Source organism: Salvelinus fontinalis, chromosome 1 (assembly GCF_029448725.1).
Source record: "Salvelinus fontinalis isolate EN_2023a chromosome 1, ASM2944872v1, whole genome shotgun sequence".
NCBI classification, from domain to species: Eukaryota; Metazoa; Chordata; class Actinopteri; order Salmoniformes; family Salmonidae; genus Salvelinus; species Salvelinus fontinalis.
In genome coordinates, this window is record NC_074665.1 from 42620629 (window position 1) to 42635905 (window position 15277).

At 42.9% G+C, this 15277-nt stretch overlaps 1 protein-coding gene across 1 annotated transcript in view; it reads right to left on the minus strand.

Moving 5' to 3' along the window:
* lrp2b (low density lipoprotein receptor-related protein 2b) overlaps positions 1-15277 on the minus strand; it is a 124468-nt gene that overhangs the window by 97791 nt on the left and 11400 nt on the right. Inside the window, exons 8-22 of the mRNA XM_055921948.1 lie at positions 14992-15135; positions 13565-13681; positions 11872-12000; positions 10896-11065; positions 7775-7998; positions 7213-7419; positions 6709-6911; positions 6011-6151; positions 5673-5882; positions 4792-4984; positions 4399-4524; positions 3821-3951; positions 2108-2245; positions 1166-1444; positions 535-777 (exon numbers count right to left, since the gene is read on the minus strand). Coding sequence (XP_055777923.1) covers positions 535-777; positions 1166-1444; positions 2108-2245; positions 3821-3951; positions 4399-4524; positions 4792-4984; positions 5673-5882; positions 6011-6151; positions 6709-6911; positions 7213-7419; positions 7775-7998; positions 10896-11065; positions 11872-12000; positions 13565-13681; positions 14992-15135 — 2655 coding nt within the window. The remainder of the gene's footprint in view (positions 1-534; positions 778-1165; positions 1445-2107; positions 2246-3820; positions 3952-4398; positions 4525-4791; positions 4985-5672; positions 5883-6010; positions 6152-6708; positions 6912-7212; positions 7420-7774; positions 7999-10895; positions 11066-11871; positions 12001-13564; positions 13682-14991; positions 15136-15277) is intronic.

The following is a 15277-nucleotide window of genomic DNA, read 5'->3' on the forward strand; positions in this document are numbered from 1 at the left end:
ATACTTCAAATGAACACCCTTGAATCTCTCCCATATTGTGGTGGTGAATTAAACAGAGATTAATATAGAACTGTTGTTTCCGATCAACTAAAAATGTTGTCAATTACATAATTTTATTGTACTGGAACACATGAGAACAAACTATAACTTAATGTGTTAAATTAAGAAAACACTTCTGATTGGGGTGACAAAATCCTACGAAACCTATAGGATCCACTATGATTACTTTGGATTGCCAATAGGAAAAAGTTGTCCAATAGGATTCCAATAGGATTGTGATAGTTGACACCAAATCCAATAGGATTGTGTTAATCCCATAGGATCCAATAGGATTACTTTTGATTTCCAATAGGAAAAAAGTAGTGCAATAGGATTCCAAAAGGAATCTGATAGAGGTGACAAAATCCTATAGGATTCGATTAGAAAAACAACTAATCCTATAGGATTTTTTGACTAGGGATACACTTAAGTAACAGTATGTTTATAAAACTCTATCCGCCCCTAACAATCCTGCCCCCTCCCACTTTTACTCACTGCAGTTTCTCTCATCCGAGCCATCGCTGCAGTCCTTGTCGGCATCACACGTCCAGGCTTTGGGGATGCATCTGCTGCCGTCAGTGCAGGCGAACTGTTCTGAACTGCAGGTGAAGGGCAGACGTGTGGGGCAGTTGACCTCGTCTGAGCCATCGCCACAGTCTTCGTGGCCGTCACAGCGCCAGCCGGACAGGATGCAGTGCTTGTTGTCGCAGGTGAACGCCCACGGGGAGCAGGTCATGCCTGGTAAACAGGTAAAGGAAGGAGAAGAGAAAAGAAGCATGAAGAGGAGGACAGAGGTAAAACTTGTTGGGTTGTCTGTGTTTGTTTGCTTTGGGAGCACGATCGGATACAGTTACATGATGCTGATTATCTCACACACAAACATGTTTTCTATGTTAGCACAACACTTTGACACACGCTCGTACAGTTTTCATTATTTCACATAAACACACACACTAATGAAAACCACAAACAATCTTGCACATGTACGTTCGCACACTCCCACTCAAACACAAAATGCCTCCACTGTCCCCCACTCAGAGATATAAAACAAAAGAATCCCTGACCGAGATGGCCTCCATTTTAGTCACATTGCCAGGATGCCAAACGTGCATTCTAGTGCCACCACCTGTGTCAGTGCAGTTGGCCTCATCCGTCTGGTCCATGCAGTCTTTAACCCCGTCGCAGCGGTACGAGTTGGGCATGCAGCGGCCCCCGTCGCAGGGGAAGGAGTAGTCTCCGCAGCTGGTGTCTATAGGGGGTTCTGAGTCGTCCTTCACGCAGTTCCTCTGGTTCTCCTGGAGCTTCATTCCATAGGGGCAGCCACACACGCGGCTAGAGGAGGGCGTCGGGAAGCAGAAGTGGCTGCAGCGGCCATTTGGTACCATGTTGCACCGGCTGTTGAACACTTTGAGGCAGAGAGGAGAAAGTAATATAACATAGAAAGACGAGGAACAGATGTGGAGAAAAGATGTGCAAAAAAAGACATGCAGAAACATATATTTGGGTCTATAAAACCCATGTATTATTTTATTATTAGAAAGACAGAGACATAGTGTCTGGTTCATAACACCCAGATGAAATGCTGCAGAACAATGTCAAAAGCTTTTATAAGCACAAATCAATACAGCAATGTCTGTGTTTAACTTGTGTGACTCGAGGCTCGGTTGATTTTTAAAAGAACAATGGTAAAAGGCACAGCACAGCTGTTGTTTAGCAGTGCATGAAAATAAGCCTTTCTTTCACCAGCCCCATAACCAGGGATATAGGGGTAAAAAACGAGGTGGCTTAACCGAACGGCAGTATTAAATTAGCATTAAGGTTACTCGCGAAATGTCTTCTCTATTAGCCTGGGTAACAGTCTTTTTTAGCTAACATTACACTCCTTACCACTCTTGTCATTTGTCAGGAGTGGCAAGGAGTGGAATGTAAACTAAAAAGACTGGTACCCAGGCTAGTAAAAATGACATTTCGCAAGTAACCTAAATGCTAATGCTAATTTTGCGTACTAGGTGCATAAACTCTATTCACAAAACAAAATAGTTTGTAAAATGGCTTATTTTTCACTCACTGCCATGAAGGTCAGCTGTGTAAGCCTTGACACTCAGGATTCCGGAGATTCCCTTTCGGATAGGGGTGATTTCACCCCCGTCCCTCTTCCGCATCCGGAACACCGACCTGGTCCTCGAGTCTGACACAAACAGGTAATCTGGAAGACGAGAGTGGAAAAAGGGAGAGGAAGAGAGAGAGATAGAGAGTGAGGGAGGGAGGTAAAGAGAGTGAGAGAGGAAGGGTAAGAGAAAGAGGGAAAGAGTAGAGGGAAAACAAGGAGAGAAAGAGAGGAGTGGAAGAAAGACAAGGGAAAGAGAGGGGGTAGAGAGAGATGAAAAAGTGAAAGAGAAAAATTTGCAAAAGGAACAGTAATCATGAAAGATGCAGCTCCCCGCTTGGGCCAATTAGTGCCAATTATTAAAACTTATGTTGTGTGGATTAATGGGAGAGAGAAAAAAATAAAAAATTTCCCTCTTTGGAAATCAAAACTTGATAGCTCTCAATGTCTGGGATGTCAGAGAAAGGATTCCACGCTTGATACGGAGATGCATTACAGGATAAAGGAAAGACAAAAACTCAGTGGCATGTGGGAAAATACATTCATTTCACAGGTAGATGTGTCAGAGCTGTTCCCGAAATTGTGCTATGTGGTTATTTTTTGGTTTAAATCTAAATGTCAATTAATCAGAAAATATAGCTGCAAGTAGCAATTCCAGGGGCCAAGCACGCAATAGCCACATTTAAGATACCATGTGGTCAATCGGGGTGATCCTTGGAGTGACCTTCTATTATTGTGCAAAGTTTTGTGACAAAAGACCAGGTGGTAATGTCGTGTCATCAAATCGTATAGGGAGGAAGAGTAGCAGCATTTTATTTAAAAAATCTATTCCCCCCACACAATCGTGTTGGACAAAAAAGTCTAATTTGCAGAAATCTAATAGGCAGAGTTTATAGGTCCTTGTGGGAAACTTTTTTGTTAATCATGAGGAGATGCATATGTATAAACATTACATGACTGTAGGTCAAACAGGGCAGGAGACATGTTTTTTCAAAGTTTGGTGGGGGACAAAAAAAAATCAGAAAATCTAATGGGCAGAGCTTATTTTTATTTAACTAGGCAAATCAGTTAAGAACAAAATCTTGTTTTACAATGACGGCCTACCCCGGCCAAACCCGGACGATGCTGGCCAATTGTGCGCCGCCCTATGGGACTCCCGATCACGGCCGGTTGTGATACAGCCCGGGATCGAACCAGGGTCTGTAGTGACACCGCTAGCACTGAGATGCGGTGCCTTAGACCGCGGCGCTACTCGGGAGCCTTAAAACCTATACTGTAGGACCTTACGGGAACATGTTACTCATGAGGGTCCTGCATATATGTATAATATTTCATGGCTGTAGCTCAAACGGGACAGGAGATATGCTCGTTCAAAGATTTCAGATGAGTACTATGGCACCCCCCTTGGGCCAATCAGTGTAATCTTGCAAATGTCAGATCTTCATGGCAAGACGCACCATTCACTCAAGTTTTGTCAAAATCGGGCCATGGTCTCTGAGATATTGTGTGTGACTAACGTACGTATGAATGGATGGATACAGATCCATAGTCACACACCCCCCCCCCCTCCCCCAATAAACTAAATGAAAAGATGTTACTTGTAACCCACATGTAGTTCAACTCACAGTTACACAAATAAAGATAAGAGTCATGGGCTCATCAGACTGTGCCCACCTGCATGGATAGTGATGGAGAAGGGTTGGGTGATCTGCCCGATGTTGGAGAACTTCTGTCTGTCGTACCCGTCAATGCCCACGTGGCCTATCTGGTCTAGAAGGGCATCCGCCCAATACAGCCTGTCATTCCTGCCAACGGGAACCAAGTCAGAAGAGATCAGGTTGTTATTTAGGCGCCGAATCATAGGAATCAGCTATTCGTCTTTACATTGATGAGACAAATGTTCCTGTGACATGCTAGCAGAGATCTTATCAATTCCATATAAAATGCCAGTTGTTTTAAAAACATGTCAACTGACTAAAAGCAGGAGTGAAATCTTAGGGGACGACCTGCAATTCTCTGAAAAGTGTGCATTTGTGTACTCTTCCCTTTACATTTAAAAGCATTGGATTGGTAAAGTCATGGGCTGGAGGCAGTTTCCACTTTACTTCATATACCAGTCCTTTCCTTTTAAATCCATGAAGGGAAGTCTTCATCGGCAATCACTTGAGTCGAGTATGATTGGGCAGAAGGGTCGAAAATTGGGACGCATAGAAACACCTAAACAAACAGATGTGTATAGTATTCCTCCTTACATGTAGTCAATAGTGAGTCCGTTGGGCCAGCCCAATGTGGTGTTGATGAGGGGAACAGCGTTGCTGCCGTCAGTCCAGGACCTCATGATCACTGCTGGCCGGTACCAGTCAGTCCAGAACAGATATCTGTGGGCCAATATCTTTGTTATAGGACTGTCTAGAGAGAAAGTCCCCCACCCCCTGTCCATGTATTCTTATTCACTGTCGTCTACGAGGCAAAACTGATCCTAAATTGTTTATGACGTGTTGTTATGTCTGAGATTTATTTGAAACATTATTCCCCGCTGCTGTTGTCTTGGTTGGACCAGGTCTCTCTTCAAAAATAGATTTGATCTCAATGAAACTAACCTGAATAAATAAAGATTACGTTTAAGTAAAAATTCTGGTTCTCACCCGGCACTGGGGTGCACAGCGAGACCCCTGGGGCTCTTCAGGCCTGTCACGATGTCCCGCCTGGACTTGTCGGTCACTCTGAAGGCCACCACCACCCTGTAGGAGCTGGATGTCCAGAAGAGGACCTTGGAGGTCCAGTCGTACGCCATGGACTCCGCATGGCCCACCCTGTAGCCTGTCAGGATCTCTGAGTCTGGAGAACAAAACATTCAATTCCCGGCATGAAAAATGTAATGTCCACAACTCTTATGTTTTCTTTGTCCATCGCCTGACAATCGGGTGTGGTATTTTTCCTTTTTAATACCAGAGAACAAAACAGATATGTTGAAATGTTACATATCAGTAACTTCAATGAAGCTTGTTGTAGTAAATGAAAGAGTAGAATTAGTGAGTTGGAGAAATAAATCACTTTAAGGTAGCAACGCAGACTTAAACTAGCAATGCAGAGGGTGTAAAGGTGAAGTCTAATGTGTAAAGTCCTCTTCAGCCTTCTACCTCTTCAGTGCAATCTTTTTCCTACTATAAAATCACTTATGTGCATAAAGACAGGAATCTATTTTTCTATGTCTACACTAACATCTCATTTAGAACGCAGGTCCAATAAATCACTTTGTTCTAAGTAGTATGCTAATGTGATAATGGAACAGAGCTGATATTGCAGTACAACACATTGCAATCTTTGCCGCCACCTTGTGGTAAAGACAGGACAACGCATTCAGCCAGACCTGGGTATCTCAGAATAGGAGCGCTGATCTAGGATACATTTTCCCCTTTAGATCATAATGAATAAGATTATACGGACAGGAACGACCTGACCCTAGATCAGGAAACCTATTCTGAAACGCTTTGTGAACACGGGCCCTGAAAGACTACAAACTCACTGGAGCCGTTGGTGTTGGACTTGTAGATGATCTGCCTGCTGCGGTCATTGTAGAACACGGCCTCCTCGTTGCCGTCGAACTCCACGGCCGATGAGGAGAAGGTGACCCCCAGGCCGGTCAGCGGGAGGGTCACGTCCTCCTGGAGGGACACGTTCAGGGGGATCCCACGCACTGCGTATTGGGTGGCCAGTAGGAGGTAGTCTCTCACCTCTGGAGGGGGGACAGAACAATCAGGAACACTTTATTATTAAACTCTTTACCAAGTGGCAGAACTGTCATTTTACGAATTAATTGGGCGTTTAATAATTTATGCGACCCCCTCCGTCCCAGTCTCTCACTGAAGCAGCTGTGACGGTCTTCATGGAGGTCGTAACCCAGGCGACACTTGCAGCGGAAGCCCAGGCCATCATTGTCGGAGAGGTGACTCAGGACGCAGATGTGCTGACAGCCCCCGTTGTTTCGACCGCATGGACTCATCACTGTGGGAGCGAGAGAGAGAGAGCAGAGTAGAACCGCACACGGTCAATTACAACAATGCTAAAAGCCCACCATTTTTTAAATTAAAGATGGACTCAGTAGTGACTTTTGGCGACCATCAAATATCTCTTAAAAAGTTAGATTCATAAATGTGAATAAGGATGTTCATGTTCAAAATCAAACCATCTTAAATATCCCCAAGGTTGTATATGCTGTGATATCATTGTGTGATGATCAAATCTCACAATGCCTATGGACTTTACTGCAACCAGACAGAGCAACATGCTCTCAACCTCCTGCAGAGGTCCATGCCAGGCAGATACGGGCACATTCCAATCTAGCAAAAGTACATTCATTGGTAAGATATACTGTATAAAGTACTAGCCTGATTTTAGATCTGTTTGTGCTGTTTTTATCAACTCCTGAACATGAAAATGACCCTAGCGGTTGGCTATACAACACAAACAAATCTGGAACCAGGCTTATAAAGTACTGCAACACTGGAGAAAACCATGTGCTTTAGGCAGTCTGATAGGCAGTCTGCTGTTCTTCTACTCACCAATGGGTTGCAGGACAGGGTGCGCGACCACAATGTGACCGGGTCTGTCTGTGGTGCGGTAGATGAGGTTCGGGTCGCTGCCGTTGAAGCGGTTGGTCCGTATTACCCCCATTTTGGTCCAGTCGGTGAAGAACAAATGGTTTTCAAAAACAGAGATGCCAAACGGGTATGGAACCTGGGTGCCACCGTTGAGCACCGTTTTCCTGTGGAGAATTAGCAAACATGGCTAACACTGTAGACGGCAATGATTTTTATATATGAAAGCATGCTAGTGTAAAGGTGGTGGTTCGGTAAAAAAAAACACGTTATTATTCATTGTCAATTTGAGCTCATGCAAATGTGTGAGCTGTTTTGGGGTTAAGGACATATAGGCAGGATATGGCATCTAGGATACCTATCATTTTTCCTGTCTGGCTTGGGATTTGGACCAGCAACCCTCCAGTTGCAGATCCACCTCGCTAACTAGTAGGACCTTGCCTGAGACCTGAGGACTTGCATGCATACCTCTCCAGACCACTGTAGGTGACCGTTTCCACCATGTTAAAGTGGCTGTCGGACCAATAGACCCTTTGGGTGACAATATCCAGGGTGACGCCAGTCGGCATCCCCAGCCTGGTCTTCACCAGCTCCACACGGTTACTACCATCCATGTAAGCCCTCTCCAGCTTCATGTCCTCACTGATGTAGCCGCTGTCCGTGAAGAACATGTACCTTCAAAAAGCAGGAGCCAAGTTAGATTTTGAGGGTTAGCATTGAGTTGATTAACTTGCGTTAGACAGTGCTAGTTAGCAGTTATTAATAATACTATGGGCATTACAGTGTGGGAGAGTAACTGAATTCATGATGTAAGCTTGGTTAGGACCAAGATAGCATAACTGTGCTCAAAAACAGGGTTGGTTTTACATACTACATGTAAGGAGAGTTGAAAAGGTTGACAATCAAATGTCTTTTTCAATCTCCTTGTCCTTGTTTTTCAATGGGTTTGTTTGTCAATGGGTTATATTCATGTAAAGGGGATGGGTTCCATGTTTCATTTCTTTGGTGGTGAGACTTTCTCAGTTCTTACCCCACTGTGGGGTCCAGAGCCAGCCCGTGAGGAGTCAAAAGGTTCTCGGCCACAAGGGTGACCCGGTTGCCTCCGTCAAAGTCACACATGTCGATGCGCTCCACCCTGGCCTCTAGGACGTAGAGCTTGAAGTTGATCCAGTCCACAGCGATGTTCTGGGCACTGTGAACGGCCTCGTTCAGCACTTCTTGGATGTCACCTCCATCAAAGTTGGCAGAGTACACCTATAGGGAGAGAGTGACACTAATTTAAGATACAATCTGGGATTCTTGAAGAATAAATAGGTATATCATTCATTGCAATTGTTCAAAAACAGCTGCATACTGTATATCCGAGATTGCACCATTAACCTGAGTGCAGTTTCAAGGGACACGCCATACTAGAAATGATTGCATGACAAATGTGTTAAAAAATGTATTTGTTGTATTAATATTGTGTTGCAACGGTAATTTAAAGACAAGTCTGATTCAGCAAACACAAACAAAGCTGGTTTGACGTGCGTTTTTAGTTTGTGAGTTTATTACATATAGCAAATATGTCAATCTTATTCTCAACATTTAGACTTCGGGAGGAAAATGGGGGATGCTTTTTCAATTTCATGCTTTTTCAATTTCATTCAAGGAGAGGGTTTAGTTTTTTATTCAATCTGCAGTGTTTTAGAATTAGTGGCTTATTAGGCTTTATATCGCCCCTCATTTCTGATTCTCTGCTTAGCACACACTATCAAGTGTGCCTATAGGCTATTTAGTGTGGTCTCAAATTATCCACAGCCTTTAGGCTATAGGCTAGGAACTGCATGCTCAGAGAAGTACAGAGCAAAGTTATATTTCTAAGAAAATTCATTTCCTTCCTGAGTCTTTTGCGCTGCTGGGATTGTGTAAATAAAACTAGGCTGCATTACACACTGCAGTGGATATTCCAAACCTGAGCCCATGACCTGCTCTGCTCTTGCTGATCAAAACTTTTGTTTGTGCTGCCTAACCAATGGTGTATTGCTACAGTGGCAGTTCAGGAGGAGAGTCAAAGAATTCTCTGGGATCTATATCTTGCGGGCGGTCTAGCCTATAGCCTACGTGCTTTTCAATTTGAGAATGAGGACCAGAAGAGGAGAAGGAGGTAAACTTTGATAGCTTGCTACTACTATAATTAATTTGAATAAAAACAAGATGTTTCTTGCCCATGATGTATTTATGAGAGTTATTTACCAGATTCGAGTAACTTACATTGTGGTGCTGAAACTAGAAGCAGCAACTGCTGCACAATCAATCGGAAGTGGACAGCTCATGGTGCTGAAAGTAGCCAAATTCAAGTAGGCATAATTCATTTCAACCATCTTCATTTTAATTAGACTTGACTAACAAGAGGGCTTAGTGTTGAAGCCTATTGTGTTGGAGCCTACCTGTTTGATAGACGAAATTAGGCTATATGCTGCTATATCCATAGATGTCTCTGCCAATTCCTCCACCCACCATGCACTCTTTAAATAGCTTACCTCCGTGTCAGTGAAGGACTGTTAAGTTAAAACCAGGACTCTAATTGAGGCGGTATGAGAGGGTATGCCATAGACCTACCTTTTATTAAAGATAATTTCCCAAAAAAGCACAGGCCTACCTATTGTTAGATAAAAATTTTGAAGAAAATTAAACAGATCCGATTATCTAAAGTGATCTACAGCACTTTGGTCCGTGCTGCTTTATGCTAGAAAGAAGCTGTAAAATACCAGAGAAAACGTGGCTAAGATGCACATGGGGATATCATTGTTTCGTTTCTTTGACATTCAGAGGCTGAGCTACAACCTTCTATAGCCGAGGAGTCAACAAATTTACTAGGGAAGTAATCAAATTCTGTTACCATCAATTGATTAAGCTATTCACTTTCTGTACAATAGAAGATGTTTTAGGGAAACTCTTGTGACCTTCTCTCGTTGGGTTAAGCCACGGAAGAAAAGTAGCCAGCAGTTAATTAAAGCTTAAATGTTTATGTGTCAGTAGGCCTGCGGTCTGGGGTGGAAAGGTAAGCCTAACTTTTGAAAGTACCGTGCTCAGATTCCTAATGAGGTCTCAGATGTAATTATTTGCAAACTGGGACAGTTTCATTGCAAACAAGGCACACTGATTTGGCATTGGAGAAATATGACAAGATGAACAAATAGGCCTATATCTCTGTCCGTTCTTAACCTTTAATTGCGGTAGTTTGTTTGGTATAAAAAAATATTCTGCTAAAATGTCAAATGATGTAGAATTGCATGAAATGTTTATAAAAGACCTGCAAATATGATGATAGATTCATGCCATGTTTTTACTATAAAGGAGATCTTTCCATCCATACTTGTCCAGGGTGGTCTGTGAACCCACAAGCTTCTGGCCAGCAGCCCTGCATGCTATAAAAATTCTGTAACGCTTACAGGATGAAGAACAGTTTTCTAAAACGGCATATCCAAGGCTTTGGTCTGTCCAAGAAGTGACTGTAAATGGTAGACATGTTCACTGCCATCCACTTTATGTTTTATTGGGTTATAGGGGAGGGTTACTTTTTTTTTCAAGCGTTCAGTGAGGGTTTAGGTCAAATATATAAGGGAAGGACATTAATTTTAATTTCAGAGAGGTCCGATTTTCTCCATGTAACCCTTATTATAAATAACGTTCACTCCCTTACTTGTATGAATCTTGTGTGACATTTTCATTATTGGATACCAAACAGAGACATTGATTTTTCTAACATTTAAAAATGAGCTATTTCTTTAAGGCATGACACACAAGTATGTTTTTTGGGGGCCTATATTCATACAAATGAATATACATTCACACATTTAGATGTTAGGTCTCCCCTGATTGGCTGCTTCTTTTTCAGACAATGGTCAAACATTTTCTCTGGCAAAGTCACCTGCACTGTGAGCTAATGCACTGTAAGCGATTTATGTCGTAACTTTTCTTTGACAATTTCCGTTAGAGGGAACGTTAGTTTAACCAGAAATGTAGTAAACAGTGCACTACATGCGCCAAAACTAATGCAATTGCTCTGAGGCATTGGAGCTCCCCTTATTTAGATCATTGCATTAGTTCAGCGCAGTGCTGTTTTAGCGTGAGGAAAATGTCACCCACAAGCAGTAAATACAACCCACCTTCTGAGTGTTAGTGTCTGTCCAGAAGACCCTCTGACTGTGCCAGTGGTACCCCACACCCACCGAGCTACCTCTGCCCTGTGAAGGGACCAGGGTTCTGATAAAGCGCCCATAAATGTCTGCCATCATCACGTCACCACCATTGGTGAAGATGAGCTGCGGCAAGCCAACTACAGGGTAGATATAAAGCATAGGTTGTTATCCTGTAAAGCAGGGGTGGGCAACTCCAGTCCTCGAGGGCCTGATTGCTGTCATACTTTTTTTCCATCCCTAGCAAACACAGCTGATTAATCAAATTGCATTCTAAACGGAAGATCATGATTAGGTGATTATTGGAGTCAGGTGTGTTTGCTGGGACTGGGGCAACACTGTGACACCAATCAGGCCCTTGAGGACTGGAATTGCCCACCCCTGCTGTAAAGGGTTCATTCTGATCCTACTTCTAACACCATGTTAAGTTATTATCTATGGATTAGACAGAGACCTGAGTTCAAGTTAACATGTTTTCTGAGAAGATAATTGAAAAGAGTACAGGGCTTACATCCAGGTCCTTGAACTTGATCATAATGGAGATAACCCTATATAGGACAGTTATTTTATATTTTGGAATGATAACTGGTACATTTACTGTAAGTTTACATAAGCAAAATTATGCACACAAGGAAGGTCTTTTCACAGTGACCCTTTTGTAATAATGACCTTCAATGGAACTCCCACAATTAAGCACATCACTTTCACACAATGCTCACTCGTGCTAGCTCATTAGCCACACAACACCACAACTTATCACAAAAAACTACAGTTCCCTAAATATAAGTTTCATGAATGTTTGTTTGACGTTTATTTGATTCATCACACAATTAAGATATCAATTATAGTCTGCATGTGAACGAATTAAATTAACTTGAACCTGAGCAAAAATACAGTAGTGCGCCCACGTGATCACGAGTGACGCTAGTGGTGTCACATCCTGTACCTGAGATGTTGGCCCTGCAGCGGTTGCCCTGTTCCAGGAAGTATCCATCTGCACAGCTGCAGCGGTGGGTCCCGGGGCGGTCCTCACACAGCTGGTCACAGATCCCCCAGATGTCACAGTCGTCATAGTCTGGGTAACACAAACCACAGTGTTGTCATGTAGCCTAAACCTGCAGGTAACTGCCAATAAATAAAATAAACACTTGAGTAAATGAGGGATACGAAGTATATAGAAAGCAGGTGCTTCCACACAGCGTAGGGTCATGCATAAAAATGCTTAGTTGCCCATTCTTTTTGGCTACCGTGGCTAGAAGAAGAGATCTCATTGACTTTGAAAGGAGGTTTTCAAAGGAGCATAGGGAGTCTGAGGGGTGTGTGTATGTGTGTGTGTCACCAGATCTCCACCCAGTTGAACACTTATTGGAGATTCTGGAGCGGCGCGACAGCGTTTTCCACCACCATCAATTAAAACACCAAATTATGGAATTTCTCGTGGAAGAATGGTGCCGCATCCCTCCTAGCTAAGATGGGGAGAAGTCTGTCCATCATAAAGTGTTGCTCTACCTTCTTAACTGCACTATCAACAAAGCAGGTCCTACAGAACATAGTTTTGTCGCACCCGGACTACTGTTCAGTCGTGTGTTCAGGTGCCACAAATAGGGACTCGGGGAAAATAGCATTTGGCTAAGAACAGGGGTGCACGGCTGGCCCTTGGATGTACATTAATATTATGCATGTCAATCTCTCCTGGCTCAAAGTGGAGGAGAGATTGACTTCATCACACCTTGTATTTGTGAGAGGTATTGACATGTTGAATGCTCTGAGCTGTCTGTTTAAACTACTAGCACACAGCTCGGACACCCATGCATACCCCACAAGACATGCGACCAGAGGTCTCTTCACAGTTCCCAAGTCCATAACAGACAATGGGAGGCGCACAGTACTACATACAGCCATGACAACATGGAATTCTATTCCACATCAAGTAACTGATGCAAGCAGTAAAATTCGATTTAAAAAACTGATAAAAATAAACCTTATGGAACAGCGGGGACTGTGAAGCAACACAAACATAGGCACAGACACATGCATACACACACATGATAACATAAGGACTATACACACACGTACACATGGATTTTGGGTTATGTGGTAGTGGAGTAGGGTCCTGAGGGCACACGCTTAGTGTATTGTGAAATCTGTTATGAATGTATTGTAATGTTTTTAAAATTGCAAAACTGCCTTAATTTTGCTGGACCCCAGGAAGAGCTAATGGGGCTAATGGGGCTAATGGGGATCCATAATAAATACAAAAATACAAAATAGGGTTCAGGACATTTGTGGAATCTATGACAAGGTGCATTGAAGCTGTTCTGACGGCTTGTGGTTGCCCAACGCCCTATTAAGACACTTTATGTCGGTGTTTACTTTATTTTGGAAGTTACCTGTACTACACTAACATAATAGAATTGAATGGAATAGAATAGAACAGACCTCTGTGTGTCTATGTTAAAGAATGGTAATTTTTGATAATTTCTCTGATCTACATCTGTTTCTATTTAGTCATCTGTATGTGGATTCATTCATAGTGTTTGTCACATCACTGCTAGTGGCCCTGTTTCCTTCCTCACTTCCTTCAGCTGTTTTTGTCCTTACTACTTACCACCAATCAAACCGTTCACACTCAGACTCACCCACACAGGAGCGGCTGTCATTGGCCACGGTGAAGCCATCTGGGCAGTAGCAGGCTCCGCCCTGTGGGGTGAGGTGACACAGGTACTCACAGCTCAGCGCTGAGCACTGGTCCAGGCCTGGGAGAGGGGAAAGAGATGGGAGATACAACTAGTGGTGGAAATGAGCCGGACTGCAACAGGAAACATCATCTACTACACCCCCAATGCTGTACTAACACTTTTAGTTTTCAAACACTTTTTTAGCACTTTTAGAATGTGCGTCCCTAATGGCAGCCTATTCCAGATAGTCACTACTTTTGACCAGTAGCACAGTAAATAGGGAATAGGGTACCATTTGGGTAGCAGCCGTTGAGGGGCCGTTTCCTGGACACAGATCAAGCCTAGTCCTGGACTAAGAAGAATGTTGAATGGAGATTCTAAAAAGTGATTAAGCTTAATCTCTGTTGGGGGAAACTGTCTCTGAATGTCCACAATCCAACTTCTACTGGCTGCCTATGACTTACACTAGAACACCAGTAAAATTACTAAAGAGGACATTTTTGTATGTAGTTGTGCACAGTGGTAAGTAAAAGTGCAAAGGTAAATATTTAACAAAGAGTGTGCACGCACGTGCTGATGAAGGGATAAGGGAAGGTGAGAGTTAAAGCCATTAAATGGGACGACAGCGGTCGTAACAGGTGAGCTTGGAGGAACATTAAAACATTCACGAGTACAGTCTTGTTGCATGACCACAGGACCGTGGCTTTACTGCCCAATTTAACATCACACAGCATTGAGCTGACTGTGTACGCTACTGACCGTTTAAGTGTGTGCGTGTCCGTATGTGTGTGTCAGATCTGGGTTTAAATACATGTGTATTTTATGTATCTGATGTTGAAAATACTTTTTCTGTGTATTTGAGTATTTTCAAAATACACAGCCCAAAACAAGTACTTTTATTTGCGTATTTGAATGGTTATTGGTAAAAAAAGAAAAAAAATTGTCAACACAAATTGTATTTAAGAGGGTTTCAAAATACATATTTTAAATACTATTTTCAAATAGCTTGGTTAAACGCATGGGAGTGTATTTGAGTCAGTGTATTTGACATTTTCAAATAGCTTTCCAAGTGTATTTCCAAATACATGAAAATGTTAAACTACTTGTCTTTTCAAATGAAAGATATCTGAATACTTACTTCGAATGTATGTAAAAGTAATTGAGATATTTGAAATAGTATTTGAACCCAGATCTGGTGTGTGGGCGTGTGTGTTTGTGTGAGCGAGTAAATGCGAGAGTATGAGAGCATGTGCGTGCGTGCCTGTGTCCATGCCCACGTTCCGAACACATTTCGAGAAAGGTCATGCTGACCAAATTGTTAACCTCATAAAACCCAGTACAAAGGTGTGCCCTGTAGTAAAACGTGGCAGATAGAAGAAGAGACTCACTGCAGGTTTGCTGTGCGGTGGTGTTGGTCTCATCTGTTCCTCTGGGGCAGTCTGGTTTGCCGTCACACACCTTGCCCACTGGCACACACATGGAGGAGCCTGGACAAGGCCACTCACCAGGGTAACAGTCTCGGGAGTTACTATCTGAAAGAGAAAAGACAACACATTTTATTTACCACCTTTTGCTGGGTAGGCCTCAATGGCACAGTTATTTTGATCCAATAATTATACATTTCACTCAGCTTTGACTAAAATGTCAATATAATTATTTCCTGGATAATCTTAT